Source organism: Thamnophis elegans, chromosome Z (assembly GCF_009769535.1).
Source record: "Thamnophis elegans isolate rThaEle1 chromosome Z, rThaEle1.pri, whole genome shotgun sequence".
Lineage (NCBI taxonomy): Eukaryota > Metazoa > Chordata > Lepidosauria > Squamata > Colubridae > Thamnophis > Thamnophis elegans.
The window spans coordinates 108,183,574-108,210,501 of NC_045558.1; the positions used below are offsets into that span (position 1 = coordinate 108,183,574).

Below are 26,928 nucleotides of genomic sequence, written 5' to 3' on the forward strand. Positions count from 1 at the left end.
TAAATAACCAATGAATGTTCAACAATTGTGTTAAAGGTAAAGGTTCTCTGTCCAGTTGGGTCTGAATCTAGGGAGTGGTTTCCCTCTGTTTCCTAGCAGAGGGAGCCTAGATTATCCAAAGACACTTCCATGGCCATATGACCCACCTGACTATATGCCAAGGCACACAGAATGGTGTTACCTTCCCACTGAAATGGTATCCATGTATCTATTTGCATTTGCATGCTTTTAACTGCTAGGGTAGCAGGAGATGGGGCAAAAATAGGAGCTCATCCTATCATGTGATGCTTGGATCTTGAACTGTCAACTTTCTGGTTGATAAGTCCAGCATTTTAAGCATTAGACCACTGTGTCCCCAACAATTGTGTTATCTGCATGAAATGCCATTCCTACAGGATAAAGCCAATTTAGCACAATTGATCTTTCCCCCAATTTGATTTAATGCAATCAAATTTTTATTCTCTACATGTTTTTATTTTATACATGTTTTAAGTTTTAGTTCTGAGCAGCTGCTCTAACTTATTATATCTTACTTGCACGCATAACAGGAGGATAGAAAGAGAGGAAGGGAAAGAGATTTGACTCAGATAGTCGAACAGTTGAACAACTAATTGCTATAAGTTTCGGTACTTTGAACCTTCTAGAGAAAATAATATAAAATTAAAGGGTTTTTCTTGAAACGCATTAAAAAATTAAGCTTAGTTCAAACCAGAAAATAAGTGGGCCTGCTCCCATTGACTCCCAGCTGCCCAGCTAATCTTTTGTTGCCCTGAACAGGAGAACAGAGCTGGAAAGCAGGTTAGTGGGGTAGGGAGGGAATGGGGATTTTGCAGTAACCTTCCCCCAGGAGTGGGGAAGGATTTTTGTAGTATCCTTCCCCTGCCTTGGCCACAAAGCCATGGCCACAAAGCCACACCACACCAACAAAACCATACCCACAGAACCAGTAGTAAAAAAAAATTGAATCCCACCACTGAGTATAAGGTATTTTGGATTTAAGTTGTATTCCGTAAAGGATTTCTATGCCAAAGTAAATGTCTTTTGTTGGAAATCTCATGTTTACCTCAATAAAAGGTCCTTTGAGTTGAGTTCAATTCCTTGTGCCTTTGCGGCTGTATCTACGGTATATAATTCTTTTGACAATAATACAGAAGTGATTTTCCATTGTTGCCTCTCATGTTTCTTTGACATCTAGATTATGTCAATGTCAACCCTGAGATTTCCTGGTGACCCCCTTTCCAAATGTTAGCCAGTTTCAACCCTGCTTAGTTGCTGACCTCAATCAAGGCCATCAAACTGCTGTTCCCTAACCAGGTTTGCCTCAAGGCCACATTCCACATGGCTTCCCTCCTGGGAGTGTTTTCTGACCACTGAAAGTGATGAAGAAAGGTTGTTGACCGCAAAAGCATAATTCATTGTGCCCAATAAAGAAAGTCAGAACTTGTTGGAATAATGCAATTCAGGTGACTTGATTATTTTATTAGAGCAATGTTGCCAAGAGTTTATTGAGTTTGCAAAGCGGTTCCAAAGTTTAGTGCTATTGGCAAAGAAAAGTGTTTAAGCAAGGGATAGTAAATCATATAAATATTAAAGTAGGCCTACCCTAGAGTTCAAATCGCTGCTTACCCTCAAGTTTGCTTATCCTCAAGTTTATTGTCTGATACTGGGTAAATTTTCTTTATCCCAAGTTATTCCTTATAACATGATCAATACTTTGGCAAAGTATTAATTCGGTTTTCAAGAGGAAGAATTTGAAAGGTTCTCAGAAGATCTGCCCCCCCCATTTCCCTTTTCAAGAAATGTAAGTTTTTGATAAATGCCTATGTAAATGGTTATGGCTGTTCAATTGCAATTATGATCACAGCTACAATCTACTGTTTGCTCAGCTCTGTCTATATGATGACCATCCCCTGTACAATAGTTTCAAAAATAGAAGAAGCAGGAAATAAATTATTTTATGTTAATAAATGATTAACATATTGATTTACCAAATTGATTTCATGATCAAATATTCTCTTCACATAATTGCTGTTGGAATTATGAATATTATTCTCTCAGGATGATAAAATTATATTTATATGTCTATTGTTTCCATTGAAGTCTGAACAGAAAGAATAGATGTGCATTGTCAAAATCTTAGATTAGATTACAAAAAATAGATCTACATCTCTTAATTTATAGCACAAACTCCAATGGTATCTCCTTTTAGGAGTTCTGGGAGAATTTCTCCCATCACTTCTAAAAAGCATCAGAGTATCTCTTATAGGCTTAGGCTGCCCATAAGAGGTACTTCTAACTAGGAATGCTCCTGAGTTTTATTCAATTTGAACTTCAGATTGAATTTGAAACAGATTTATACTTCTCAGATGGATGAGCAGAAAAGCATGAAAGCACACTACAGTTGTGCTTTGAATATCATGTTTCTCTGGTTGTTGCAATATAGTTCTCACTTTTTAAAAAAATCTAAAATATTTGTGGAAGTGGCTGTTTTGATCTTGTTTGTCAAGGTGAAGATTACAATATCCCTTTTTTCCCTCCTTGAGATGGGATACAAAAGTGTGATGAGGGTCCTCCCATATTTTACTCATTTAATTGCAGGCTTATGAGATCGATTAAGGTGAGAAAAAGTGGCCCAATTCATCCAGTGAGCATACAGCTCAAATGGTAATTTGAATCCAGGCCTCTCTTGTCCAAGATTGGTTGCTAGATTACATTGATATTAAAATATATTTTAAAATAATAATATACAAAGGGGTATTTTGACAGGACCTGAGTTTAGAAATGAGTGCTTTTAAGGAGGGGGGAATGTTAGACATGTGCATGAACATGTATTGATGTGAATTTTAATAATATATTGATGTTTTGAGCCTCCTTTGATATAACTTCTCCCACATTGGATACAAAGCAGGATGTGGAATGGTGCTGAAGGAAAAGAATTAACCTTCCCAAATACTTTCTTGAGAATAAGCTTCACTCCAAAGTAAATGTTTCTTGTGGCAAGAGAAAATGGCAACATTTTATTATTATTTCCAAAAATTTCCCAGCTACTGGATTAAACAGATGTCTCAAGAATATACAAATACATTAAGAAGAATTAATATTCTGGCCATATATCTTTCCTTCTTGAGCAAAATCAAAACATGAATGGCTGCAATCAGAGATCTTGCCACTTCTAAAGCTGTTCAAGTAACACTGCTAAGCTCCTCTTTGAATTTTCCTTCAGAGTTTTCTTTTATTTTCTAAAATGGAGCAGTAGATCTCCTCAGTCATGGGTATGTAGTTCTTCTCTGAGTCATCCAGGAAGAAAAGGGGATCACTGATGGTGGCAGGATTGAATCCATCACTCACCAGCTGAGTTTTGCACTGCTTGAAAGTTCCTGTGATCTCCAACTTTTCCTGCAGGAAGTATAAGGCAGCAGTGAAAACAGAGACAGGAATTTGTCCTTCAGTATTGCCCTGCCTCATTAACAAAGCTAGGGAATTTTGCTTCCCTTACTCTTCTAGTGAGAGACAAATGAAAGAAACTGTTCGATGGATCCCCACGAGTGTTATTCCACCACGAGAAAATCCATCACACTGCCTTCTTACTGTGTAGTGAGGCACGAATGAGCAAATGTTGGGGATATTAAGAACAGCTGTTTACACCACCTATCCAATTGCGCAACTAATAGGTCACAGATATGGAGGACAGATTATCTTTAAAAATTAAAAATTAGTATATGTCATATACTAAAGAGTAACTAGGACATTTTCATGCTGAATTGCAGAAAGGGGATGAATGCTTTCTTGCCTTCTTCAAGCTTAGAGGCAGGTAACCTGAGCACAGAGATATGCTCATCTTTGACTGTACCAGGAATGCAAAATATGCAAGTTTGTTTCTCCCAGTCTTCCTACTCTTCATTCAGTGTTTTCTGCTTGCTGTTTGCTTTTACTGTGTTTACCCAGGTTTCCTCCTGCCTTCTTCAGTTCTTATTATGGGCTACTGCCTTCCTTAATCTTCTCTATCCCGTCTCCTGTATCTCCTCTGGCATTCCTTTGTGATATCTTCACCTGTCCCCCCCATCTCCTCCACTCCCCACAAGCATCATCACATTGTCTTTTTCAACCTTTGCCCAAGGCTTTCCCCATTTTCAGCATTGCCTTGCCTTGCTAAAATTCATCTCAAGTGAATTTATATACACTTTTTATTTTCATTACTCCAGGGGTGGGTTGCTGCCGGCATTACTGTGGCATTTGTGCATGTGCTGCTCACTTTGCTCATGTGCACGCCTGCTGCACATTGCTTGCACATGTGCAGTTGCCTCTAAATTGTGGTGCACATACCCAGAACATTATGAAATGACAAAAAACATGCCGGCAAACAGCATGGGCGACCATGGTTCAGGGGCATGACCACCCTGCCATCCCTACCAGTTCAGCAACCCAGTCATGATTGCCACTACCAGTTCACCCGAACCGATGGGAACCGGTACCAACCCACTTCCATTTTTATTCCTAGCTATGATTTTTTAATAATAGTAGCACTTAGGCTTATATATCGCTTCACAGTGCTTTACAGCCCTCTCTTAATGGTTTACAAAGTCAGAGTATTGCCCCCAACAATTTGGATCCTCGTTTTACCCACCTCAGAAGGATTGAAGGCTGAGTCAACCTTGAGCCTGATGAAATTTGAACTGCCAAATTGCAGGCAGGTGGCAATCAGCAGAAGTAGCCTGCAGTACTGTACTCTAACCACTACAACTCATAAATAATCAATATACTTCTACTTTTTAAAAAGTGAAAGTATTTTTAAAGCAAAGAAACTCCATGCAGATTCAGTTGATAACTTTCATTGCTAGCAATTCTTACTATAATTTATTCCAGTTATTGTTGTTCTTTTTTTAAATAAAATCAAACCTACATTTACTTCCTTTCCACTAATATTATGACTGGCATCAGCACTTCTATTATACTTTAAGATGCTGAGGTATGTGGTTTTAAGTTATTTTTTCTAATGGTAAGCAAGAGCATAAATCAACGATTTCTCACCTGGATACGAATGAAGCGGGGTATGGCATAGCTAGGCAGATAATCCTTGGTATGTATGAACAGTTTCTTTCCATCAAATGGGCACCCATCCTTCAGCCGTATAGCTGCCATCCCAATCTTTCCTTCATGCCCTGGAACAAACCAGAATGGGATAATTGACAATAAGGCTACATGCAAAGCAACTTTCATTCATTATGAAACCACACCAAAATGGCCTGGTGACCCTCATTCTATCTTCTGTCCCCATGAAGCTGACAATATCTCATGCTCAGATCATGACTGATGCTATGATTTAGCCTTATAATACTACTTCCCATATCACAAAATATCCATTTTTATTATGTAACTAAAGAGTAGTTGCATAAGGGGAAAATGCTGCAGGTCTACTTGCAGTGCATAGTAAATCTTCAAGATGGCACCAACTGAAAGAAAATATTCTCAATTCTATCTAACTTAGATTTTTCTACCCTTGGATTTGTATCAATCAAAGCTATTGTGAAATAGCTGACTACAGGTAATGAGTAATCTAATCAGTTTGTCAGTGCTAATCTTTCAGTATATTGACTGAATGTATCACATGCTTAAACTGTGAAATACTTCTTGGCTTCATTTGCATTGGTTAATTTTTTATGGCTCACTCTAGTTTGCAAAGAAACCCATTTGAGTAAAACTGTGGAGGCCCTATCTTGGAGGATGATTGGGGAGAAAGAGGTACAGGCCAACTCTGTGTGATTTTCATTTTAAACATCTGCAAGTTGGACTGATTTATTATCTTTAATTCTTGATGGGGTGGCATCACTAATTTAAAGAGTACTCCATACATTTGACTTCTGTTCAATGAAGAGGTGACAGCTATCACCAGAAGGGCTTTGTACACATCTCTCTTTAGTGCCAATTACATCTTTCTTGGATTGGAAGATACTTCTCACAGTATGAATAGCTTAGTCAGCTTGTGTGTAGACTATTGTAATACTGCTCTGCATGTGGCTACTCTTGGAAGACTACATGGAAGCTATAATTGGTCCAAATGACACTCCTTGGCTCATGGGACCTGGAGGATGCCCCTCTTGCCAGATCTGTTGCAGTGAGTAAATACAGTGTGAGAGAAGGGGCTTCTCAAATAACCTCATCTCATTTCATGTAGTGCTTTATAAGTTATTAGCACACCTTGAGTTGAACCCAGAAGCAAATGGGCAACTAATGTAGTTTGCAGATCAGAGGTATAACATGCACTGATCATGGAGTGCATATAACTTCCCATGCAGCTAAATTTTTCACCAACTGAACTTTTGAGATGCTTTTCAAGGACAGCCCCATGTAAATCATGTTACAATAATTCAAAACAAAGATGATCTTCTAAAGTTTCTGCATGACCAGAGGTGGTATTCAGCAGGTACTGACCAGTTCTGGAGAACCGATAGCGGAAATTGTGAGTAGTTCAGAGAACTGGTAAATACCACCTCTGACTGGCCCCATTAATTCTCTGCCTCCCGAGTCCCAGTTGATTGGGAGGGATTGGGGATTTTGCAGTATCCTTCCCCCGGAGTGAAGTGGGAATGGAGTTTTTACAGTATCCTTCCCCTGCCATGCCCATAAGCTATGCCCACCAAGCCACACCAAGCTATGACCACAGTACCGGTAGTAAAAAAAATTCAATCCCACCACTGTGAATGACCACCTTCTCAACAACCTTCCCTAAAAAGGAAGATTGGAGATTGGACAAACATTGTCCAGTACAATTCAATCTAATGCCTTTTTGAGGAATGGTTGAACCATCACCTCTTTAAAGCAAGAAGAGACAAACTTTTATCTCAAGGAGGAAAGAATTACATAACACTCCACTATACATTCCATTGTGATGGAAATGGATAGACATGGACTTAATATATGATCACAGTCATGAGGAAACTGCCGATTCCTGAGGTGCAACAGGATCAAATTGCCCAGACTTTGCCCTAAAAACCTATGCAGTATTTGCTTTAAGACTGGAAAGCAGCTTTCAGCTATTTTGTCTGACAAATTCCAGCATATTCCTCTTAATGATCTTAAAGGGAAACATTTGAATCCCCCCCCCCAATCTACCTAAAAGGACTCAATTCACCCTAAAAAAGGGTGCCAAATAGTTGTCAGACAATGCAATAAGAGCAGATTATTACAAATATTAATATGTTCCAGATTCTAATGCCTTGACCACTTTGTTGTTTGGATTACAATACTGCAGTGTGTTCTATATTGAGTTCTGAAGACCATTGGGTTGGGCTTCAAGGTTGCTTATGTTACACGCCCTGCAATGCTAACTCCACTGGTTCCACCACAAATGCGCGTATGACAAAAGCGCATGTGACTAAAGCACGGTGACAAAACCGCGCCGTCAAAACCGCGGAGACGAATGAGCGCTGAAGCGTGCCGACAACAGCGCACCAACAGAAGCGCACTGTAACCTAACCCTAAACCTAACCCTAAACCTAACCCTAAACCTAACCCTAAACCTAACCCTAAACCTAACCCTAAACCTAACCCTAAACCTAACCCTAAACCTAAACCTAAACCTAAACCTAACCCTAAACCTTACCTTAACTTAAATCGTGCTTCTGTCGGCACGCTGTTGTTGGCGCGCTGTTGTCGGCGCGCTGTTGGCATCGCGATTTTAGCGCCGCAGTTTTGTCGGCGCACTTTTGACGTTCGCGGTTATGTCGTGCCACGAACTCCACTAGCTTCCAGTTTCCTTCAGGGCATAATTGTACTGGTACCACCTTTAAAGCTCTACTTGTCACAGGGCCTGGTTACTAAAGGATTGCCTCTCCCTGAGACTTCCTTGGAGGCACATTCCAGGTTCCTTCTTTTAAACATTGTCACCTTATGGGTCCTTAGAAGTGTCCCTTTTCTATTGCAGTTCCAGCCCTATGGAACACCTGGAAGTTCAATAAGCTCCCTCCCTATGGCTGAGGAGGCATACCAGTTGACAAATAAATCAATAGGGTTAGGATTAAGGTGAATGTATGAGGAAGGATATTACACAAGCCCTCTAAATGGGTAAATCCAGTAACCAGATTAAGAATCTTCTGCAAATCAGATTTCTAAATGTCCATTGGAAAGAGTGTGTAGAAGAGTGTATAGGTGTTTCAAACTCACCTGGCACTGGTACTCCATATACATTGACTTCCTCAATGATATCCAAAACTGCCAATGTCATCTCAACCTCAGTGGTGGCCACGTTCTCTCCTTTCCAGCTGCCAAAACAGGAGGGATTTATTTCTTTCATAGGTTGATAGACTGTATTAATAATGTATTATTTAGCATTTGGATATTCCTGTAGATGGCTTCACTCACAAGATTTCTTTCTGGATTTATGATCAGGGAAAATATTACTTAATGGCTGAGAGAAGGTTAAAAGAAAATGAGTGATAATTACTTTGTTAACCACGTTCATGGAGCAAACCATTGAATGATTATAATATAAACATGGATTAGATCATCATCACATAAAATCTAACAAAATATATTATACATTAGAAAAGAATATATGCAGCTCATCAGTGGTGGGATTCAAAAAGTTTTTACTACTGGTTCTGTAGGCGTGGCTTTATGGGTGTGGTATACTTTTGTGGCCATAGCTTTGTGGGCGTGGCAGGGGAAGGGATACTGCAAAATACCCATTCCCTCCCCACCCCACTAACCTGCTTTCCAGCTCCATTCTCCTGTTCAGGGCAACAAAAGAAATCAGCTGGGAGGCTGCTGGGGTGGGTCCAGCCTATTTGCCGGTTCTCCAAACTACTCAAACTTTCTGCTACCTGTTCTCCAGAACCTGTCAGAACTGGCTGAATATCACCCGTGTAGCTCCTTGTTGAAATGTTAGGTTTTAGTGGTCTCTGAGCTTGCTTGTTTCCTTGCAGGCAATTATTACCAGACTTGGGCCATCATTAGTACCCTGTATGTGTTGGTGCCATAGATAGGGGGTTGTAGGTTTATAGTTCTGTTGTTATTTGGCATTCATTATGATTTATAGAGTATTTTTCAGCCCTAGCAACTTTATGTTGTATGCTCGTTGGGGAAATCTGGGAGTTGGTTCACACATTCACACAATGTAAATACAGTGATATAGTGTATTGTAGGATAGCAAAAAAAAACCCACAATAATTTGGTTCTTAAAGCTCTTTGTTTCTGCTTTGAGATTATTTTGCTTTGAGATTTGATTCATATTGGATATTTCATTAATCAAATTCACTGAATCAAAATCCTAGATTAGTTATCTAAGGATTAGCCAGCATCTTTGAACTCCTCCTCCTCCACCATCATCATTGCAGGATCCACAGTTTTGAGGGGATTAACCAAGTATTCATCACTAACTTGGTGCCTTAACCATTAGACCAAACTGGTTCTCTATCTTTGGACAGTACTTTCCTCAATCAAATAAATTACAAATTTTTAACTGCAATAAAAAGACATAAAGTAATAGTGAACACAAATGAATCATGCCCCATTCGGTATCTTACTCCACATAAGCAAAACTACAGATCCAATTTACTAACTGAATGAATAGTGAGACTCACCGGAAAGTATCTCCCACTCGATCATGGAAATAGATAAAACCTTCATGGTCTTCCCTCAAAAGATCTCCAGTATTAAAATAACTGTCTCCTTTCTTCAGGACATTATGGAGAATTTTTTTCTCTGTGTTTCCATAATCTCCTGCATAGCCTTCAAATGGGACAGTCTTACTTATTTTTACCACCATTAAACCTGTCTGTCCTATAACAAGAAAAGGGAATCAAGTAGAATCAATAAATGATTGTCTCACAACAAACAACCAATAGCACCATATTACTAAATACCATAGACCAGGGGTCCCCAATTCCTAGCCTGCAACCTGCTAATGGGCCATGGAAGCATTGGGTGAACATTCACAGGCATCTGCACTTGCTTGAGCAATGGGAAAGCATGTGCATGTGTGCTCCATTTGTGTGAATAGTGGGTACATGTGCATGGGGCTGCACATGTGTGTTATGGCTGTCACACAGAACTATCCCCTCTTCCTCACCTGCCGGTCTGCAAAGCAGGAAAGGGTGGGAAACTCTGCCATATACCTGACGTTGCCTGGGATTTATTGCAGTTTTGAAGCCATTGATTGAAGCCATTCAATTGGTTCAAGTTTTGAATCAATTGAAGCCCAATTGATTGGGAGGCGCAGGTTTGAAAAGATTACACTAAAGGCCATATCTCTTTCTATGGGGTGAATTCTTGACAATGAAAAGTCTGGTTTATCTTAAATAAGTCTAAAAAATTTTATCCATCTATCTCAAAACATACCTGTAGGCACTGGGATACAGAGCCCCTTCTCATCTCTCACAGGCTGATCTGCATCCACATCATATTGCACAAATTCATAGTTGAACATTTTCTGAAATTGAACAGACAAATAGAAATATGAGCCCCAAACAGGCACTAATGACAGGTTTGTATGGATTTAATGAGTAAAAGGAACTTCATGCTGGATAAAGAGGCCTAGCTAAACCCTACAAAGCTAAAGCCTTTCCCTTTATCCTCTGAACAAATCTTGTGATGTAGTGGGGCAGAGAATCAGGTATTTTTGGATTGATGTTTTCTCAGATGTTTTGTAATAGGTAAGAGGAGATGCACTTCCATCAGGCATCCCACCCTTGCCTTTTGATGTAGTAGTGAAGGTGCTGGCTAGAAATTGGGAGACTGTGAATTCTAGTTCCACCTTATGCATGAAAACTGACTGGGTAACCTTGGGCCAGTATCTCTCTCAGCCCAGCCCACCACACAGGTTTGTTGTGGTGGTGAAATTAGGATGAGGAAGAAATATTAGATATGTTTACCACCTTGAATTACCTATAAAGTAATAAAGGTGGGAGATAATAGATGATAGACAGACAGATGGACAGACACCCACTGCTTACATCCAACCAATTAAGGCATCCTCGGGGGTTTTTGCCTAGGAGGATTTTTGAGCTAGCAGTTTCTTCAGAAGCTACCCTAACATTTTTCTACTGTTGCTGCAGCAAAAAAGCAATCATATATAGACCTCCCTGGAGAGCCTCTGTCTGAGATATACTTGGAGTAAAACATTAGAACTAGCATCATTCTCCCAATAGCTGACCAATCCATGTGCTCTGAAAAATTCCACTCCTGGGGAGCCTAATGTACTATTTAAAAAAAAAAAAGATCTCCAAAACAAGAAAACCTAATTCATTCCAATGATAGTCATGTGGCCTTTGGAGACTAATGATACCAAAAGTTGAGGGGAGAAGAGAATTTGGCCTCAGACAGTTCCACAAACTCAGAGAGAAGATTGAAAGTGCTGGGTTTGGGGCCTTTATATCTTTTTCTTAAAATACTCCAATTACATTTCAAGTACTTCTAAATATGTAATTTATGACCCTATATTCTATGTATACACAGGCTAGAGGTCTAGGTAGCTAGAAGTGGCCCAGATATTTTCTTCATCTATTTACAGACCTAAGAACTTCTCATTACCTTATAAAAGAAATTGGACTTTCCCACTGCTCCAACTTTTCCTACATAATTAAGGAATCCAGCATTTCCTTCAGTAGCTCCATAAACTTCACGGATTTTGATGGGTCCAAATCTATTCAGGAACTCCTTCCAAACCTCTATCCGCATTCCATTGCCAATGGCTAGTCTTACCCTATGGTCACGGTCATTATCTCTCTGCAAGGTGAGACATCAAGGAAATTAGAGTTCTCCAAAAGAAATACTGTACTAGCAGTGGCCATGCCAATTGATCAGGCAGTGAGCCAGTTTTTTAAGAGATTGCTTGAAGAACATCCTACAAGATGGTGGGAAGGAGTGACAGTCCATAAGGAATGTTTACAATTAGTCTATAAAATCTATGAGGAGATTTTATCTATTTCAGACTACAGTTGCATAACAATGATGCCTTTAATTTAAACAGATAGAAATCCATGGCACCGGTAGATAAATAAAACAGGTTTGGTTTTCAAATTCTGGTTAATACCTTAATATTAACTTGAATATCATCTCTGAGCAAGTAACAGGGACTACAGACTAGCAGAAATATTAGGAACTACCATATTCTAGCATTTATAACCAAATAATTATTCTTAGGAAACATGTTATTTTCTGTTGCTGAAACAATGACTATTCCATCCATGCTCCTCAACAGATAAATTGTTGTCATCTACTAAGCTCCCTACACATATTTCTGCTTTTGAAAACTCCCTGTAATCCTTCAGCCTTCGAACTGGCCAGTTTCAAATCAAACTTGTCATACAAAAACAAAGCTAAGCAACCCTAAACCTGCTGGTATCAGACAGCAATTTTTAAACTCCTAGGCATCTTTCTTAGAATACTTTTCTTTGTTTTAGCTCCATATATCCCAAAGCTCTTTTTCAGTGTTATGCAAGCTGCTGAGACCCTTGTTATGAGGAATATACAAAGGAACAGTGCAGTGGTGAGTTCTGGTACGGTTGGAACGGGCCCGGCAGCGTCCACATAGATGCAAGCAGCACGCGCATGGGCCCGGCAGCGTCCACATGGACGCAAGCACCATAGCATCAGTCTACCTGTATTAAACTATATATTCCCATATAAAGATACAATACTATTCTTCTGTGAAAGATTAGTAATGCTAACATTCTTTTTTTCCTTTTACCTCTATAATAGATAATATTTATATATACATATGTATTTATGTGTGTGTGTGTGTGTGTGTGTGTGTATGTGTATGTGTATGTATATATGTATGTATGTATATATATATATATATATATATATATATATATATATATATATATATATATATGAAACGGGGGAGGGAATTGAGTTACATGAAGGGAGAAGGAATGGATACAGAAGAAAGGAATATAGAAACAGGCTCAGCATTCATGACAAACTGGGCCTAGGTCTCTAAAATATGATACAAGCATAGTTCTCTTCTAGATTTATATCTATATTTCCTGGACACTGCTACGTACAATTTGGCAAGCAATCCCTTATTCTTCTTTGTAACATAGTTTTTTGAAGTATTAGTCCATTTTATCAATTACCTTTGGTGCATTACACAAGTAGCGCATCATTTCTCCTACATACTGAATTACAGTGACATGATAACGTCTGCAGTCATCCCAGTAATGAGAAACAGAGAACTTGGGCCTCAAAACACATGTAGCTCCTTACAGAAAGAGAGAGAGAAAGTTCTGGAAGTTTATGTGATCACTAGATTACAACCCTGAGCTGAAACGCTCCACCCTGCAACTTTTCAATGACATCTTCCCCAAGTTGCTTAAAAAGGCCTAAAATGATTTGGCTCCAGGACATTTGAAGAGGACAAAGTCAAGATATAAATCAGATAAATAAATATATAAATTAAGGTGTCTTTTTCTCTGCAAGTTTCCTGCTTCTGTGAATGTCATTCTTCTGCAATCAGATATCCAAATAGGTTGGGATGTTAGCAAGAAATAGGCCATTTAGGTCTATATATAGCAATAGCAATAGCAGTTAGACTTATATACCGCTTCATAGGGCTTTCAGCCCTCTCTAAGCGGTTTACAGAGTCAGCATATTGCCCCCACAGTCTGGGTCCTCATTTCACCCACCTCGGAAGGATGGAAGGCTGAGTCAACCTTGAGCCGGTGAGATTTGAACCGCCGAACTGCAGATAACAGTCAGCTGAAGTGGCCTGCAGTACTGCACCCTAACCACTGCGCCACCTCGGCTCTTTTATATATTTTTTACAATTTATATGGTTGTGATCAGCAAATATTTGATACACACTTATTTGATCCACCAATCTATCCACCCACTATTGAAGTGATTTACAAGTTGTTTTCTGCTTCTTCATTTAGCTGTGTAGCGTTCACCACTTTAAGTGTTCCATAAGACTGATACTGTGACCCATCCTAGAATTACCTATTAGGAATAACTTGCAACAAATATTTCAGTATATAAATTAGCAAACTAAAAGGATGCAATTCTCATGTCCTTCCATTAGGGAGATTGTGAGTTCACCTTATCCATGAAAACCAGCTGGGTGACTTTGTGTCAGTTACTCTCATGCCTATCTCACAGAGTTGTTGTTGTAGGAAAATATTGGCATGTTAGATATGTTCATCTTAGCTGATTTATAAAAATTATAAAGATAGGATGTAAATAATTATAAATAAATAAATGACATAACCGTAGAAAAGGAATACTGCTAAAATATTTATCAGTCCATGAAATTCATGTATACTTTGATGTGGCCTATGGTTCAAACAAGAAAAACTACTACTACTACTACTACTACTACTACTACTACTACTACTACTACTACTCCTCCTCCTCCTCCTCCCAGCATTAACATTCATAGATTCACATGCCACTTTCTGCCTTACAAATATATAAGTTTGCATTACAAAACTGCTCCAAGAGTGAGAAGTTTTCTTCTGAATCTGCCAAAGAGCTAGTTAAAGTGTTCTTCGCACATGTATTTTTTATTGTAGTATTGTGTTAAATTTATATTTATCAACAAAGAAATAAAGAGAAATTAGTACAGATCTATTTCAAGCTATTTAGCTCTCATCACTTTGCCATACCCTTCTGGGATTTGAACCCGGATGCTTGTGAGATTATATTTATGTGAGATTATATATTTATTGTGAGATTATATTTATATTATTTTTGTGTCAGAATACTGGAAATGTTCAGATAGTCCTCAACTTGCAATTGAGCTAAAAATATCTGCTAAGCAAAATGTTGCCCCATTTTATGACCTTTCTTGCCAGAGTTATTAAGTGAAACTGCAGTTGTTAAATTAGCAAAATGGTTGTTAGGTGAATCTGGCTTCCCTATTGACTTTGCTTGTAAGGAGTTTGCACAAGGTTATTCATCACATGCCCCCAGGACATTGTAACTGCCATAAATATGAGTCAGTTGCCACAGATTTGAATTTTGATCGTGTGGCCATGCGGGTGCTGCAATGGTCATATGAAAAATGATCATGTCACTTTTTTCAGGGGTGTTGTAACTTTGAATGGTCACTAAATGAACTGTTGTAAATTAGGACTATCTATACATCATTACTGTATCAAGGTTGGTTAATAATTGACACAATAGTATAAACCTTCACGTCTTCCTGCTTGCCTCATCCTATTTTTCTTAACTCCTTCATGAAGAGTTATTATTAGCTTGCTGGGAAAGTATCTGAGGCAGGCTGTGATGTTCTCTGTGGATGCTATTATATATAAGATATAAGCTGATATAAGAGCTCTGTGTCTCTTGATAATACTCTGTGGGTGAAGGTCTCTATGTGTATTCCAGGCTCCCTGGTCTTTTGTGCCTACCCCTGTTTATGGTTGCCACAAGCCCAAGGAATCCAGCTGAGTGGTACAGAGGAAGTGGACAATAAACAACATCTTTGTTATGGACACCGGACAGGTAAAACAGATGGGACCCCATTATTGCTTTCTTCTGGGAAATGGTAGCAGCTTTGGGGAGTCCTGGAGGAAAGTGAAAAGGGAGGGGAAAAAATAAAGGATGCAATGAATTTGGAGAAAAAGCAAGAAATGATAATTTACAATCAATTTCATGATTGTATGCTTGATTCCATACCAGACATAGGGATCATATGACTTTGATATTTCAAAAGCACTCACTAGCAAAAAAAAAAAAAAAAAAAAAAAGTACAGATCAATGAACTAAAGCTTTGCAACATGCCAATTTCCATTCATCAGCATCAGATGATGATGATGATGATGATGATGATGATGATGATGATGATGATATAAGGTGGTCAGGTGGGCATGATGATGATGTCAGGTGAGCAGAAAGCTTTGCAGACACAAAAGAAAAATGACTTCTTACCTAACTTTGTTACTTATTACCTAACCCTAATCTAGGCTATGCATATCATAAAAACTATGCAATCATACAAGCAGAAGTCAACAGAGATTATTTCAAGCCATCCACCTATGTTATCCTTCTAGGTCTCCCAGCAACCATTCCACCTTTCATGCTCCTCACCTGTGGTCCCAGAGGTGAAAATATATAGACATACAGATTTAGCTGTTACATTGGCTCTGAAGGAAAATGGCACTGATTCAGCAGAACTTAATTTGATCCGTTTGAGTAGTGGCTCTACACCTTCAGTTGGGGAATCATCACTCAGATAGAAAACACATATCCCTTCATCATTTAAAGTAGGCAGGACATCTTCAATGGCATCTTTTAAATCTTGAAAAAGGAAAGAAAAAAATATTTGATTGAATTTACTGCCTTATTTTTGGAAATCTCTTTTTGAGCCTCTTCCATAAACACTAGAACAAAGGGAAAACATGGCAAAGTTTCTGCAAAGACAATGTAAAGAATAGCACTTTAATCTTGCATTCTTAGAAACACTAAATACTCCTAAGCAAAAATGTATAATATAGTCCTTTTGTCCTGATTATTTTATTATATGAAACTGGATGAAGACATATACATAAAATCTGTGTGCTAGGACTAGCAAGCAAGTGAGAAAGCAAGAAAGAGGAATGGAAAAAGAAGCCAGTCTGGAATATTATTTTATTTTTTAAATATAAAAAGAATGATTGAATAGCTTTCATGTCTTTTGCATGCTTCTTTGTTGAAAAATATTTAATTCAGGTGTTAACAAGTAATATAGAGTATATCTAAGATGACCAGATTTTCAGATTGGTAAAGAGGGACACCATTGACCGGGGGGGGGAACTAGGCTGCGGCGGTTACTGCCAGCCCGCGGCCTCGCTAGGAACGTCTGGTCATTAATTATGCATATCCTCTCTCTCTCTATCCGTCCATCCGTCTGTCTGTCTATCTGCCTGCCTATCTGTCTATCTAGTTATGGTATCCCTCTCCCTCTTTCCCCCTCTCTCTCTCCATCCGTCTATCTGACTGCCTACCTATCTCTCTCTCTTTCTCTCTATCCATCTGTCTATCTGCCTGCCTATCTGTCTATCTAGTTATGCTCTCTCTCTCTCTCTCTCTCTCTCTCCCTCCCTCCCTCTCCCGCCCTCATCTCATTATCATCTACCTCAGTGTTTCTCCACCTTGAAGACTTGAAAGTATATGGACTTCAACTCCCAGAATTCTTTCAAGTCTCCAAGGTGGAGAAACACTGATCTATCTAATAAATATAATTATTTCTCCCTCTCTTTTTCACTCTCTCTCCAGCGCAAACACGCAAATGCATAGGGCAGCCCACCTCACACACAGGTAACTCCAGGCAGCTTACAACATTATGATGCACACCCAAAGCGAATAGAGTCAGGTGCCTGTGATCCCAACCCTCCTTTCCCGAGGGGGGAAGGTCGTGGAACACTGCAAAACTCTTCTTGGTTGCATCACTTTCTGGGGCTTTCACTTTCGCTTGTCCCCCCCCCCCCAACCTTTCCAAAGTCAAGCTTCATCCGATTCTAACCAATCCCAGCGCCTCTCGCATCTCTCCTTTGCAAGCGTCACCCTGGCCTCTGAGCATGTGCATCTTTTCCCTGGCTTTCACCTAGCCGCGAGCGGATGGTGGTGGGATCGCCGCCCGGGAGCCGCCAGCCTTCCTGCCCAACACCTACTCTCCCCGGACTTGTTTTGATGAGCGCGGGGTGACTGACGGTAGTTTGCGCCGGCCACGCCCGCTCAAACTATCGTCAGTCGCCCCGTGTTATAAGATTAAGATCTCTTGAATTAGATTCCAGCTGATGCGGCGGGTGGCGCGGATTGCAGCAGGGACGGCCACCGATTGCAGCCCGGCTGATGCGGCGGGTGGCGCGGATTGCAGCAGGGACGGCCGCCGCCTCTAAAGAGAGGCGGCGGCGAGGCTACCTTTTGCGGGGAGAGCAGGAGCTTGGCCTGCTCTGATGACAGCTCGGCACGCTTCTTCTTCTCCACACGCCACCCTCTCTATTCTTTTCCTCAGTTCCCACGCCCCGGCGGATCTGCACAAGTTCCTCGCCTAGTTAAGCACGCCTTGGATCTCAGCCCCAGGGCACCTTTCCATGGTTGGCCAAGCTCCTGCTCTCCCCGCAAAAGGTAGCCTCGCTGCCGCCTCTCTCTATTCCCTTTGCCTGCTGTTGGTTAAGAACAAAGCCCATGGTGGGGAAGCTGCTTGTTTGTATGCCTGTGATTCTTTGGGGGGGGGGTGTATGTAATTGTCTCCAGCTGAAGGAGCGAAAGTGGGAGGAATGAAGCTCGAAGAAGCCAGGGAAAAGATGCATCCCCCCCCCAAACTTCACGCATGGGTTAAAGTAGAGCCTCGGGATGCCTTCATATGGAATCTCCCCCCTTCCTCTCGGCTTTGACCTAGGGAGATCCCAGGTGCTCCCGCCACCCAGCTGGAAAGGAGGAAAATCATGGGGTTGGGGAGAATCAGTGAGCCGGAGAAGGCTGTGGGTGTCTCCGCCATACACTCAGGCGCCAGCCCTGCTGCTGCTGCTGCTGCTGCTATTGGGCAGGAGCATAGGGGCGGTGTCCAGCCAAACTGCTGGAAGCCTGGCAACTGACAATGGCAATCCGTCTTGCTTTCCCACTCCGCTCCTCTTTCCCAACACAAAGGTAGACGGACGGAGAGATAAGGCAGAAGAATGGAGGGTAGCCAATGCCTCGACCGACAAGAGGCACGTCCTCCGCACCCTTAGCAGGACCAGTCCCATCCCCCCTGCCCGTCCCCGCCAGCGTAGCCACTGGTGCAATCGGGCTGCAATCGGCGGCCGTCCCTGCTGCAATCCGCGCCACCCGCCGCATCAGCCGGAATCTAATTCAAGAGATCTTAATCTTATAACACGGGGCGACTGACGATAGTTTGAGCAGCACAAACTACTGTCAGTCACCCCGCGCTCATCAAAACAAGTCCGGGGAGAGTAGGTGTTGGGCAGGAAGGCTGGCGGCTCCCGGGCGGCGATCCCACCACCATCTGCTTGTGGCTCTTCCTGCCCGGACGCCCAAAAGCCTTCCAGCTCGCCCGGGGCGAGTCAGCTGCAGTGCAGCCGGTGGTGGGCAGGAAGGCTTCTGGCGGCTATCCCATCACCATCCACCTGCTCACTCACTATGCTACCCCGCCCATGCTCATCACTTACTCTCTTTGGGTGAGTTCGGAGAAGCGGCGGCCCCGGGAGTCAGGAGAACCGGGACAGGCTGGGAAGCAGACGGAGCCAGAAGGAGTCCCGTGGAGGAGTCTCCGGCCACTGTGCTCGCCTCACCCACTGGCCCCCGAAGTGAGTGACGGATGCTTTGGCGGAAAGGCACCGCTTCCAGACCCCGCCGAGGGCCACACACTCAGGTGGCTCTTTTTGGAGAGGCGGAGACTTTCCCATGGCTTGTCCGGGTGGAAGTGGGGCTGAAAAGGTGAGCTCGCTCCCCCGCCCATCCACCTGCTCACTCGCTATGCTACCCCACCCATGCGAGCGGCAGTGGATGGGCAGGGGATCGAGCGATCGAAGAAGGCGCCAAAATTAAAAAGCGGGATCTTTTGAGAATGGCCCGGGATGCGGGAAAAATTATGAAAAAGAGTGCCTGTCCTGCCAAATGCGGGACGTCTGGTCACCCTAAGTATATCAATATTCCATTTGCTGCAAGTTTGAATACATTTATTTTTCTATTGTTGTGTTATAGTTCTTTGGGCATTTTAATGGTTACATTCAATATATAATTATAGTCAAGCTGAACATATACATCACTGACCCATGGCAAACTAATGTTCTATCAATTCAAAATCTGATAATAAAGTAAGATGGTTATCTTATAGTACTTACAATATACAACTGTTTCCTTTAAATTAATTAGGAAAAATGTATGAAAAGAATATTGCTTTTGGAGCTATGTTTCACTGAGAGCAGTGTATTTTCATATGTCATGGATAGATAGAAATATCAATTTTGGGGGAAGTGTAAAACTTGCTACGTAACTTTAACACCATGAAGATCATGTTGAAGTTATAATACAAAGGAAAAAAAGGCAAGAATTGGAATAATAACGTACTAGTCCAGCTAGCACAAAAATGGTTCTAAATCATTGAGAATAAAATACCATCATCAATAACAATGACATTAAACAGGTTTTGCAAAATATTGTGTTGATCCAAATAGCAGTGGGATTATACACGATAAAATAAAATCCATATACTTTAGAATCAGAGTAAAGTGCCAAACAACAGAACAGTGGTGATACCTTCTAATGATGTAGCCTCGAAAAATTTGGCTGTAAAACATTATCTCCAAATCCCATTTCAGGTGGTTGTTCAGAAAAATGGTGCTAAATATTATTACTAGGAAGCCAAGATCATCACTAAAATTATACTTCATTTGAAATCATAAAAGAAAAATGAGAACAAAGATAGGGTGAAGCCACTGTAGGAATGGCACCATTTCATGCAGAAATATCCCATGTCATGTCTAATGTGAAAATCTCCATGTATCCTGCAAAATTATCATAGAAAGCCATTCAGAAAATGATTAATTTTCTTCTAGGACCAGAATGTGATAAATCTTTTATTTCTCAACCCAGCTGCACTGGAAGACATTGCACAAATGCAGTAGAAGTAGAAATTGACTTCTCCGCTAAATAGGGCTCAGTTGCTAATAAACTTTCGCTTATCAAATTGCTTCCAACCACAACCACAATCTTCCTTGATTCATTGTTCACAGCTTCCAGGGAAAAATTTCTTATGTATAAACTCATTATGTATATAATTTTATGAATTAATACCCTATACATAATACCCTATACATTAATAAATGCTTTAAAACAATGTAAAATGACAAATTAGTGGATGATCTCTCTCTCTCTCACACACACACACACACACACACACACACATATACACACATACAAAAATATCTCCCTTCCTCCTTCTTTCTCCCCACCCCTCAGCAGCAATGCTCATTTAAATATCTATAGGGAGCCTGCAAGTAATATAAATCTGAATATTGTTGTATAGCTACACACCTCTGGATTATCCAGATTTATCAAAAAGGCCCAGAATTAGGATATTCATTAAATAGCAATCCATATTACCTCCTTACTTCAAAGTGTGGTAAAGACCCTAGACATCTGTCTCAAAGTACTGCCCCAAAGACACTTCTGTCATACTACAACTGAATACTAACTGAATACTAGTGTCCAAAAGAGCACTACAATAGACTGATCCACTCATTTATTTAAATTTATATAGTTGCCCATTTCACTTACAAGACTCACAAAAACTATGGAAGTAAGATGCTACTTTGCATAGGTCTTTGCAGTTCTTATGGATTTACCATCCTGATCTCAGAAGACAATTTATGTCATAGTACTAGGCAAGAGAAAAAGAAGAAAGAGGTTCATTCATTCAATCACATTTAAAGTTAGTGGAACTATTGAGAGATTATTAATAGAGAAATGTAAATGTGACTTTTAATAAACCAAGTGGTGTACTCTGAGAGAATGCTTCCCTACTACATAAATTCACAGTATCAATCCATCCAATGCTGACAGAATACTGATATAAGTTTCTCAAGAGTCTACACATGACCTAGACGGGTCCTCCCTATTTTTAAAGAAGACCAATTCGGTGTGCGGTAACACCTCAATCCATGGTAACAACCAGACAACTTCCCTTTGTATAAATCAAGTTTCCTGATGAACTCCAAAAGTTGACCCTCTCCCTTAAAACCTGGAATATAGCAGGTTGGTCCGTCCCATCAAAAAACCAACTCTTTTTTGACTATATATCACAATTTGACATCCTCTTCCTGCAGGAAACCTGGGCCTCAGCAGAGATTCAGTTAAATGGCTATTGGGTTAACTCAATTCCGGCTGTCCCAAGCAAGGTGGGGGGGGAGAGATAAAGGGGGTATTGTACATTAGTTAATATATCCTTGCATTTTAAATGTGTACCACTGCCACCTTTCCAGTCATGGGTTGTAACTACATTACTCTTATTTAAACAGGTGGAGATATTGCTTTTCAATATCTATATTCCTCCACTTAATAAGAATAATGTGATTAACAAGATTTGGGACAGCAAAGAAGATTGTATTCTTGGCTGTTCAGCCAAACTCCCCAAAGCTAATAATTATAGGGGGGACTTAAATGCTAGGATGGGTCCAAATGATCAAGCATTATATAAGCAGTTTAAGATTCACTATGATGAAAATGTAACAGATGAATCTTTGCATGCCAGACAATTTAAAGACCCTAAAGCTAATCGGGCAGGCTTATGTGTAAGACAAATGACTGAACGTTTGGATCTTTGTATCCTTAACCGGTCCCCATGGGGCGATTTCCCAGCAGAATATACTTACTGGGGAGCAGGAAGAAAATCCACAGTTGACTACTGGACAATATCATATGACCTCCTGAAGTTCTTATAGAAGATGGAGGTAGACTCGCAATTGGAAAGTGATCATAATACAATACTCCTTACTCTCACATTGCACCAGAATTCTCTTAAGGGCAGGCACAGCCTAACTACCCAGGTTAGAGACTCAAATACCCAGGTAAAAATTAAATGGAACAAGAAAAACGCTAAGGAAGTTACCAAATGGATGTTAGCCCCTGAAACCATAGAGTTACCTACATCTCTACTAAGAAATAACTGTGGGGAATCTTACGTAGAGGGGTTTGAAACCTTAATTTTAAATTTGAATTCGGTTCTCAGTAACGGATCACTAGCTCACCCCAAAATGCTAGTTTCAAAAAACAAAAAATGGTTTGATAGAGATTGTGTTCAACTAAAAAATATATATAATGAGGAATACAAGAAAAGTAAAAGTGCCCCCTCCGAGGAGCACACTGCAGCTGAAAGCACAATATAAGAACCTTCTAAAAGAAAAGAAAAGTGCAGCCCAGAAGGAGTCTTGGCATAGACTAATTACGGCAGTCAGGACAAAAAATACATCCCTTTTTTGGTACATCACCAGGGGACTGGGAAAACCTCTCCTACCCACAACAAATCAGTTCCAATTCATGCCTGGGAAGAGTACTTTAGGGAGCTTTATACAGATCCTGACTATGTAACCAAGGAGAGCCAAGCTAGTTTGGACCACACTCCTCACAGGCCCCCTATTACACCAGAAGAGATATCCCGGTTAATTGTAGCCCTAAAGGCTAATAAGGTACCCGGAGCCAATAATGTCCTGCCAGAAATAATTAAAAAGAACGCCAGTTGGTGAGCTCCACTTTTGGCATCACTGTTTACATTTATAGACAAAACAGGCCATATGCCTAGAGATTGGGGAGTAGCAATTATCATACCAATTTATAAAAAAGGGAATAGAAATGACCCAGGCAACTACAGATGCATTAGTCTTCTAAGTGTTATTAGTAAACTGTATGACAAACACCTAAATTATAAACTTCAAGATTGGCTAATTTCAGGGGGGATAATCACAGACGAACAAGCTGGCTTTAGAGAAGGAAGATCGACAGTGGATCATATCTTGGTACTCCACCATTTAGTACAAAAATACACACATTAAAAAAAAATCCTCTCTTTTTGTGGCCTTCCTGGATTTTGAACAGGCCTTCAATTCAATATCCGGGATCACCCTCTGGGAGAAGTTAAAATGCACCACTATCGATAAAAGCCTCCTCTTCCTCATACAAAAATTGTATGCCAACTCCACCCTGAAAGTGAGGTGCAATCCCCAAGGGAGTTTAACCGGCTCAGTAAGGGTACAAAAAGGAGTACGGCAGGGTTGCATCCTGTCCCCCTCCCTCTTCAACTTCTATATTAATCCCCTGATTGATCTTTTACAGAACCCTGATTTCCATCCTCCTAACCTAGCACAAAGCAAAGTGCCAATTCTCTTATATGCTGATGACGCCGCTATCATTTCACAAACCCCCATAGGACTGAAGAGAACAATTAGGGCAACACTCAGCTATTGCAGGCAAAACAAGCTGGTCCTTAACTTCGATAAATCAAAAATTTTAGTTTTTGCTGAAAGACCAGGCCAATACTCATGGAAATTGGAAGAATATAGTCTGGAACAGGTTAGAACATTTAGATACCTTGGTGTGGTTTTCCACTCGCTAGGGACATGGAAGGCACACCTGGATCACACATTGCAAGTAGCCATTAGGTCCTCAAATGCAATCAAACATTTCTTTTATACAGGTCAGTTAGTACCTGCTGCCTTAAAACTTTTTGAGGCCAAAACATTGGCACAAATTCTTTACAGGGCACAAACAGGAATCCTTGCAAAGAGAGACTTGTTAGAAACCATTCAAACAAAATTCCTGCGAGCCATCTTAGTTGCTCCCAATGGAACTCCAAATGCCCAGTTAAGAATTGAGACAGGCATGCCTCAAATTCAAGTAAGAGCCTGGAAGATGATGATCATTTATTGGCTTAAAATGCATTTCTTTCCAGAGGGACTGCCCCACTAGTGTTGACTGACAATTTCCCTTCCCCCTAGAAACAAGCAGTTGATCACAAGCTGGGCTCTTATGGGCTCTCATCATTATTCTTAATGTCCCTAGGCTTTGAGCAAGCAAAGCAAGTAGTAATCAATAGAATGAGGGACATGGAGTTTCAAGAAGAACTAAACAGGTTGCCTCTCCACATTAGGGACAGAATCAAACAGGGTGTATGGGAATCGGCAAGATATCTAAATGACCTGATCTTCCCAAAACAAAGAATAGCTTTCTTCAGAGCCAGATTTAACATTCTTCCTTCAGCACTCCACCAGGGCAGGTATAAGAGAACACCTATAGCTGAACGCATTTGTATATGTGGTAAAGGAGAAGTGGAAGATAATTCACATGTACTATTACACTGCGAGCTATACAGAGTTTGTAGGTCTGCATATATTCTCCCCTTATTAGAGAGATGGCCAGAGAGGGCAGACAATTTTTATCTAGGCTTCCTCCTCCAGGACACTAACCCGGTTACCACATATGCAGTGGCAAAGTTCTGTGCTGCTGCAATGTCCATAAGAAAAAATTTGGCTACAGAAGTATGGTACCATCTTATACCAATTATCTGCACATACCTTTAACAATCTTTGGACCATTATGTTATTATCCACTTTTAATGTCAATACTTTTTAATTATATTTTAATGTTAGTATTTTTTTAATATAGTGTAAAAACAAATATATATTGCTGGTCTTTGACCGTAATAAAGATCTTACTTACTTATTTACTACTAATATAAAAGAAATCATTTTGCATATGCCAAACTTACTTTACCAATGCAAAATCCAAAATTGTGGTAACACTTTGCCCATCCCCTTGGGTTGAAAAAAAATATTTGGATGCAATTCAAAAAGAAGAGAAAGTTCCAGTAGTTACGACATATTACTATTTTCTATGGAAGTATTTCCTACATGATTCTCTCACCTGGAGTTGATAGAAGAACTTTAGCCTTGCAAGTTTTCAGAGCATGTATCAGAGATTTGAGTCGTATGTTATAATTGATACATGCCATGGTACAGCCAATCTTTGATAAGCCGATAAAAACTGAGAGATAGGAAGGGCTGGTCTTGAAGAAAACAGCCATGGTGTCCTCTTCTTTCAGCCCGACATAGTCCTTCAATACTCTGGCTATCTGATTGCTGTATCTATCAATGTCTTGGTAGGAATAAACCTCATCTTCAAAGAGAATCAAGGGTTTGTTTGAATACTTCTTAACTTTGGCCAAAAATATTTCTAGGAGAGTGATAGGGGGAGTGCCCTGCATGTATCTGTGGCATCGATATCCCACTAGTAGGTAGGCAATAATGTTTTTCAGATCCAACCAAAAATAAGGAAAGAAAAATCTGCCCACCATGGGCAGAAGAATCAAAAGCCCAAGCACAGCTGTATATAGATCCAGCATGATAGGTATTTAGCCTTGGTATCTTGGAAGAAGTAGATCAGAATCCAATTTATTGCAGGCTCTATCCAAGCTCTGTTTTGTGGGAGGCAAAGAAAAGAGAAATCATGAATAATCAAAAAGATGTAATTCTCACACTCCACCCAGTTTCTCAAGGCTTAAACAAAGACACCTTAGTTTCCCAACCAATAAAATTTGAATGACGTGCTATAGCTCTGTAATCTCAGCATGCTGTTTGTTCCTTACCTTCCTATTCTGTTGCTAAACTTCCTCAAGGTGCTTGATTTTCAGCAAGAGGCTGTATTTATACACATTGCTGCCTACCTTTTGTCCTTGCCCACAATTTATATCTCAAAGTCCGGAGGAAAAAAATGTTGTTGACACAGTTGATGCTGAATGAATATTAACAATCTGAAAGGTCACTGGTCCTTGCAGTGCAAACATTTAAGACACAATTTAATTAAGAAAGTAGAGACAGTTACATTCTACAATACAAATAAAGGAAAGGTGTGTGCATGAATGAGGCTTCCTCAACTAATTTGGCAAAGGATCTTGCAAGCATCAGCTTCTCTTTTAAGCTGCTATTTATAGTGTGCCACTTTATACTACAGCAGTTCTCTGCAATTTAGTGGTCACTAGCTATATGGGCTGCAACATTCATAATTCCCAATATCATTGATAGGAATTCTGAGAATTGACCTAACACATTTGGAGGCTATTGTGGAAGACTGTTTAATGGTAAAGTAAGGCTCCTGAGAAATAGAAGTGGGGAACCTATACTTCTCCAAATATTGTTGGATTCTACCACCTATTAGTCGCTGCCAGCATGCTCAGTGGTTAGGTATCATTTCAGTCCTAAATCATATATTAACCAAGAGCCAGTTTCGTATAGTGGTTAAAGCATCCAGGCAGAACCTGGGAAATTGTTATATTCTAGTCCTGCCTTAGGCACAAAGCCAACTGAATGACTTTGGAACAGTTATTCTCCACCCTAAGAAGCAGGTAACAGCAAACCACCTCAACTTTGCCATGAAAACTGCACAGACTTGTCCGAGCATTCTCTGACAATTGGACATGATTGAACAGGATAAAATATATATTGCATTATATTC

At 40.4% G+C, this 26,928-nt stretch overlaps 1 protein-coding gene across 1 annotated transcript; it reads right to left on the minus strand.

Annotated features, from left to right (window-relative positions):
• Positions 1-2,428: 2,428 nt before the first annotated feature.
• On the minus strand, positions 2,429-26,170 carry LOC116520384 (very long-chain acyl-CoA synthetase-like). The gene is made up of 11 exons (XM_032234551.1): positions 26,063-26,170; positions 25,342-25,891; positions 16,033-16,242; positions 15,354-15,509; positions 13,080-13,204; positions 11,527-11,721; positions 10,336-10,426; positions 9,579-9,777; positions 8,161-8,258; positions 5,029-5,159; positions 2,429-3,396 (listed from the first exon to the last, which is right to left on the minus strand). The coding sequence occupies exons 2-11, from the start codon at positions 25,817-25,819 to the stop codon at positions 3,220-3,222; spliced, it is 1,860 nt and encodes a 619-aa protein (XP_032090442.1). The 5' UTR covers positions 25,820-25,891; positions 26,063-26,170; the 3' UTR covers positions 2,429-3,219.
• Positions 26,171-26,928: the final 758 nt, after the last annotated feature.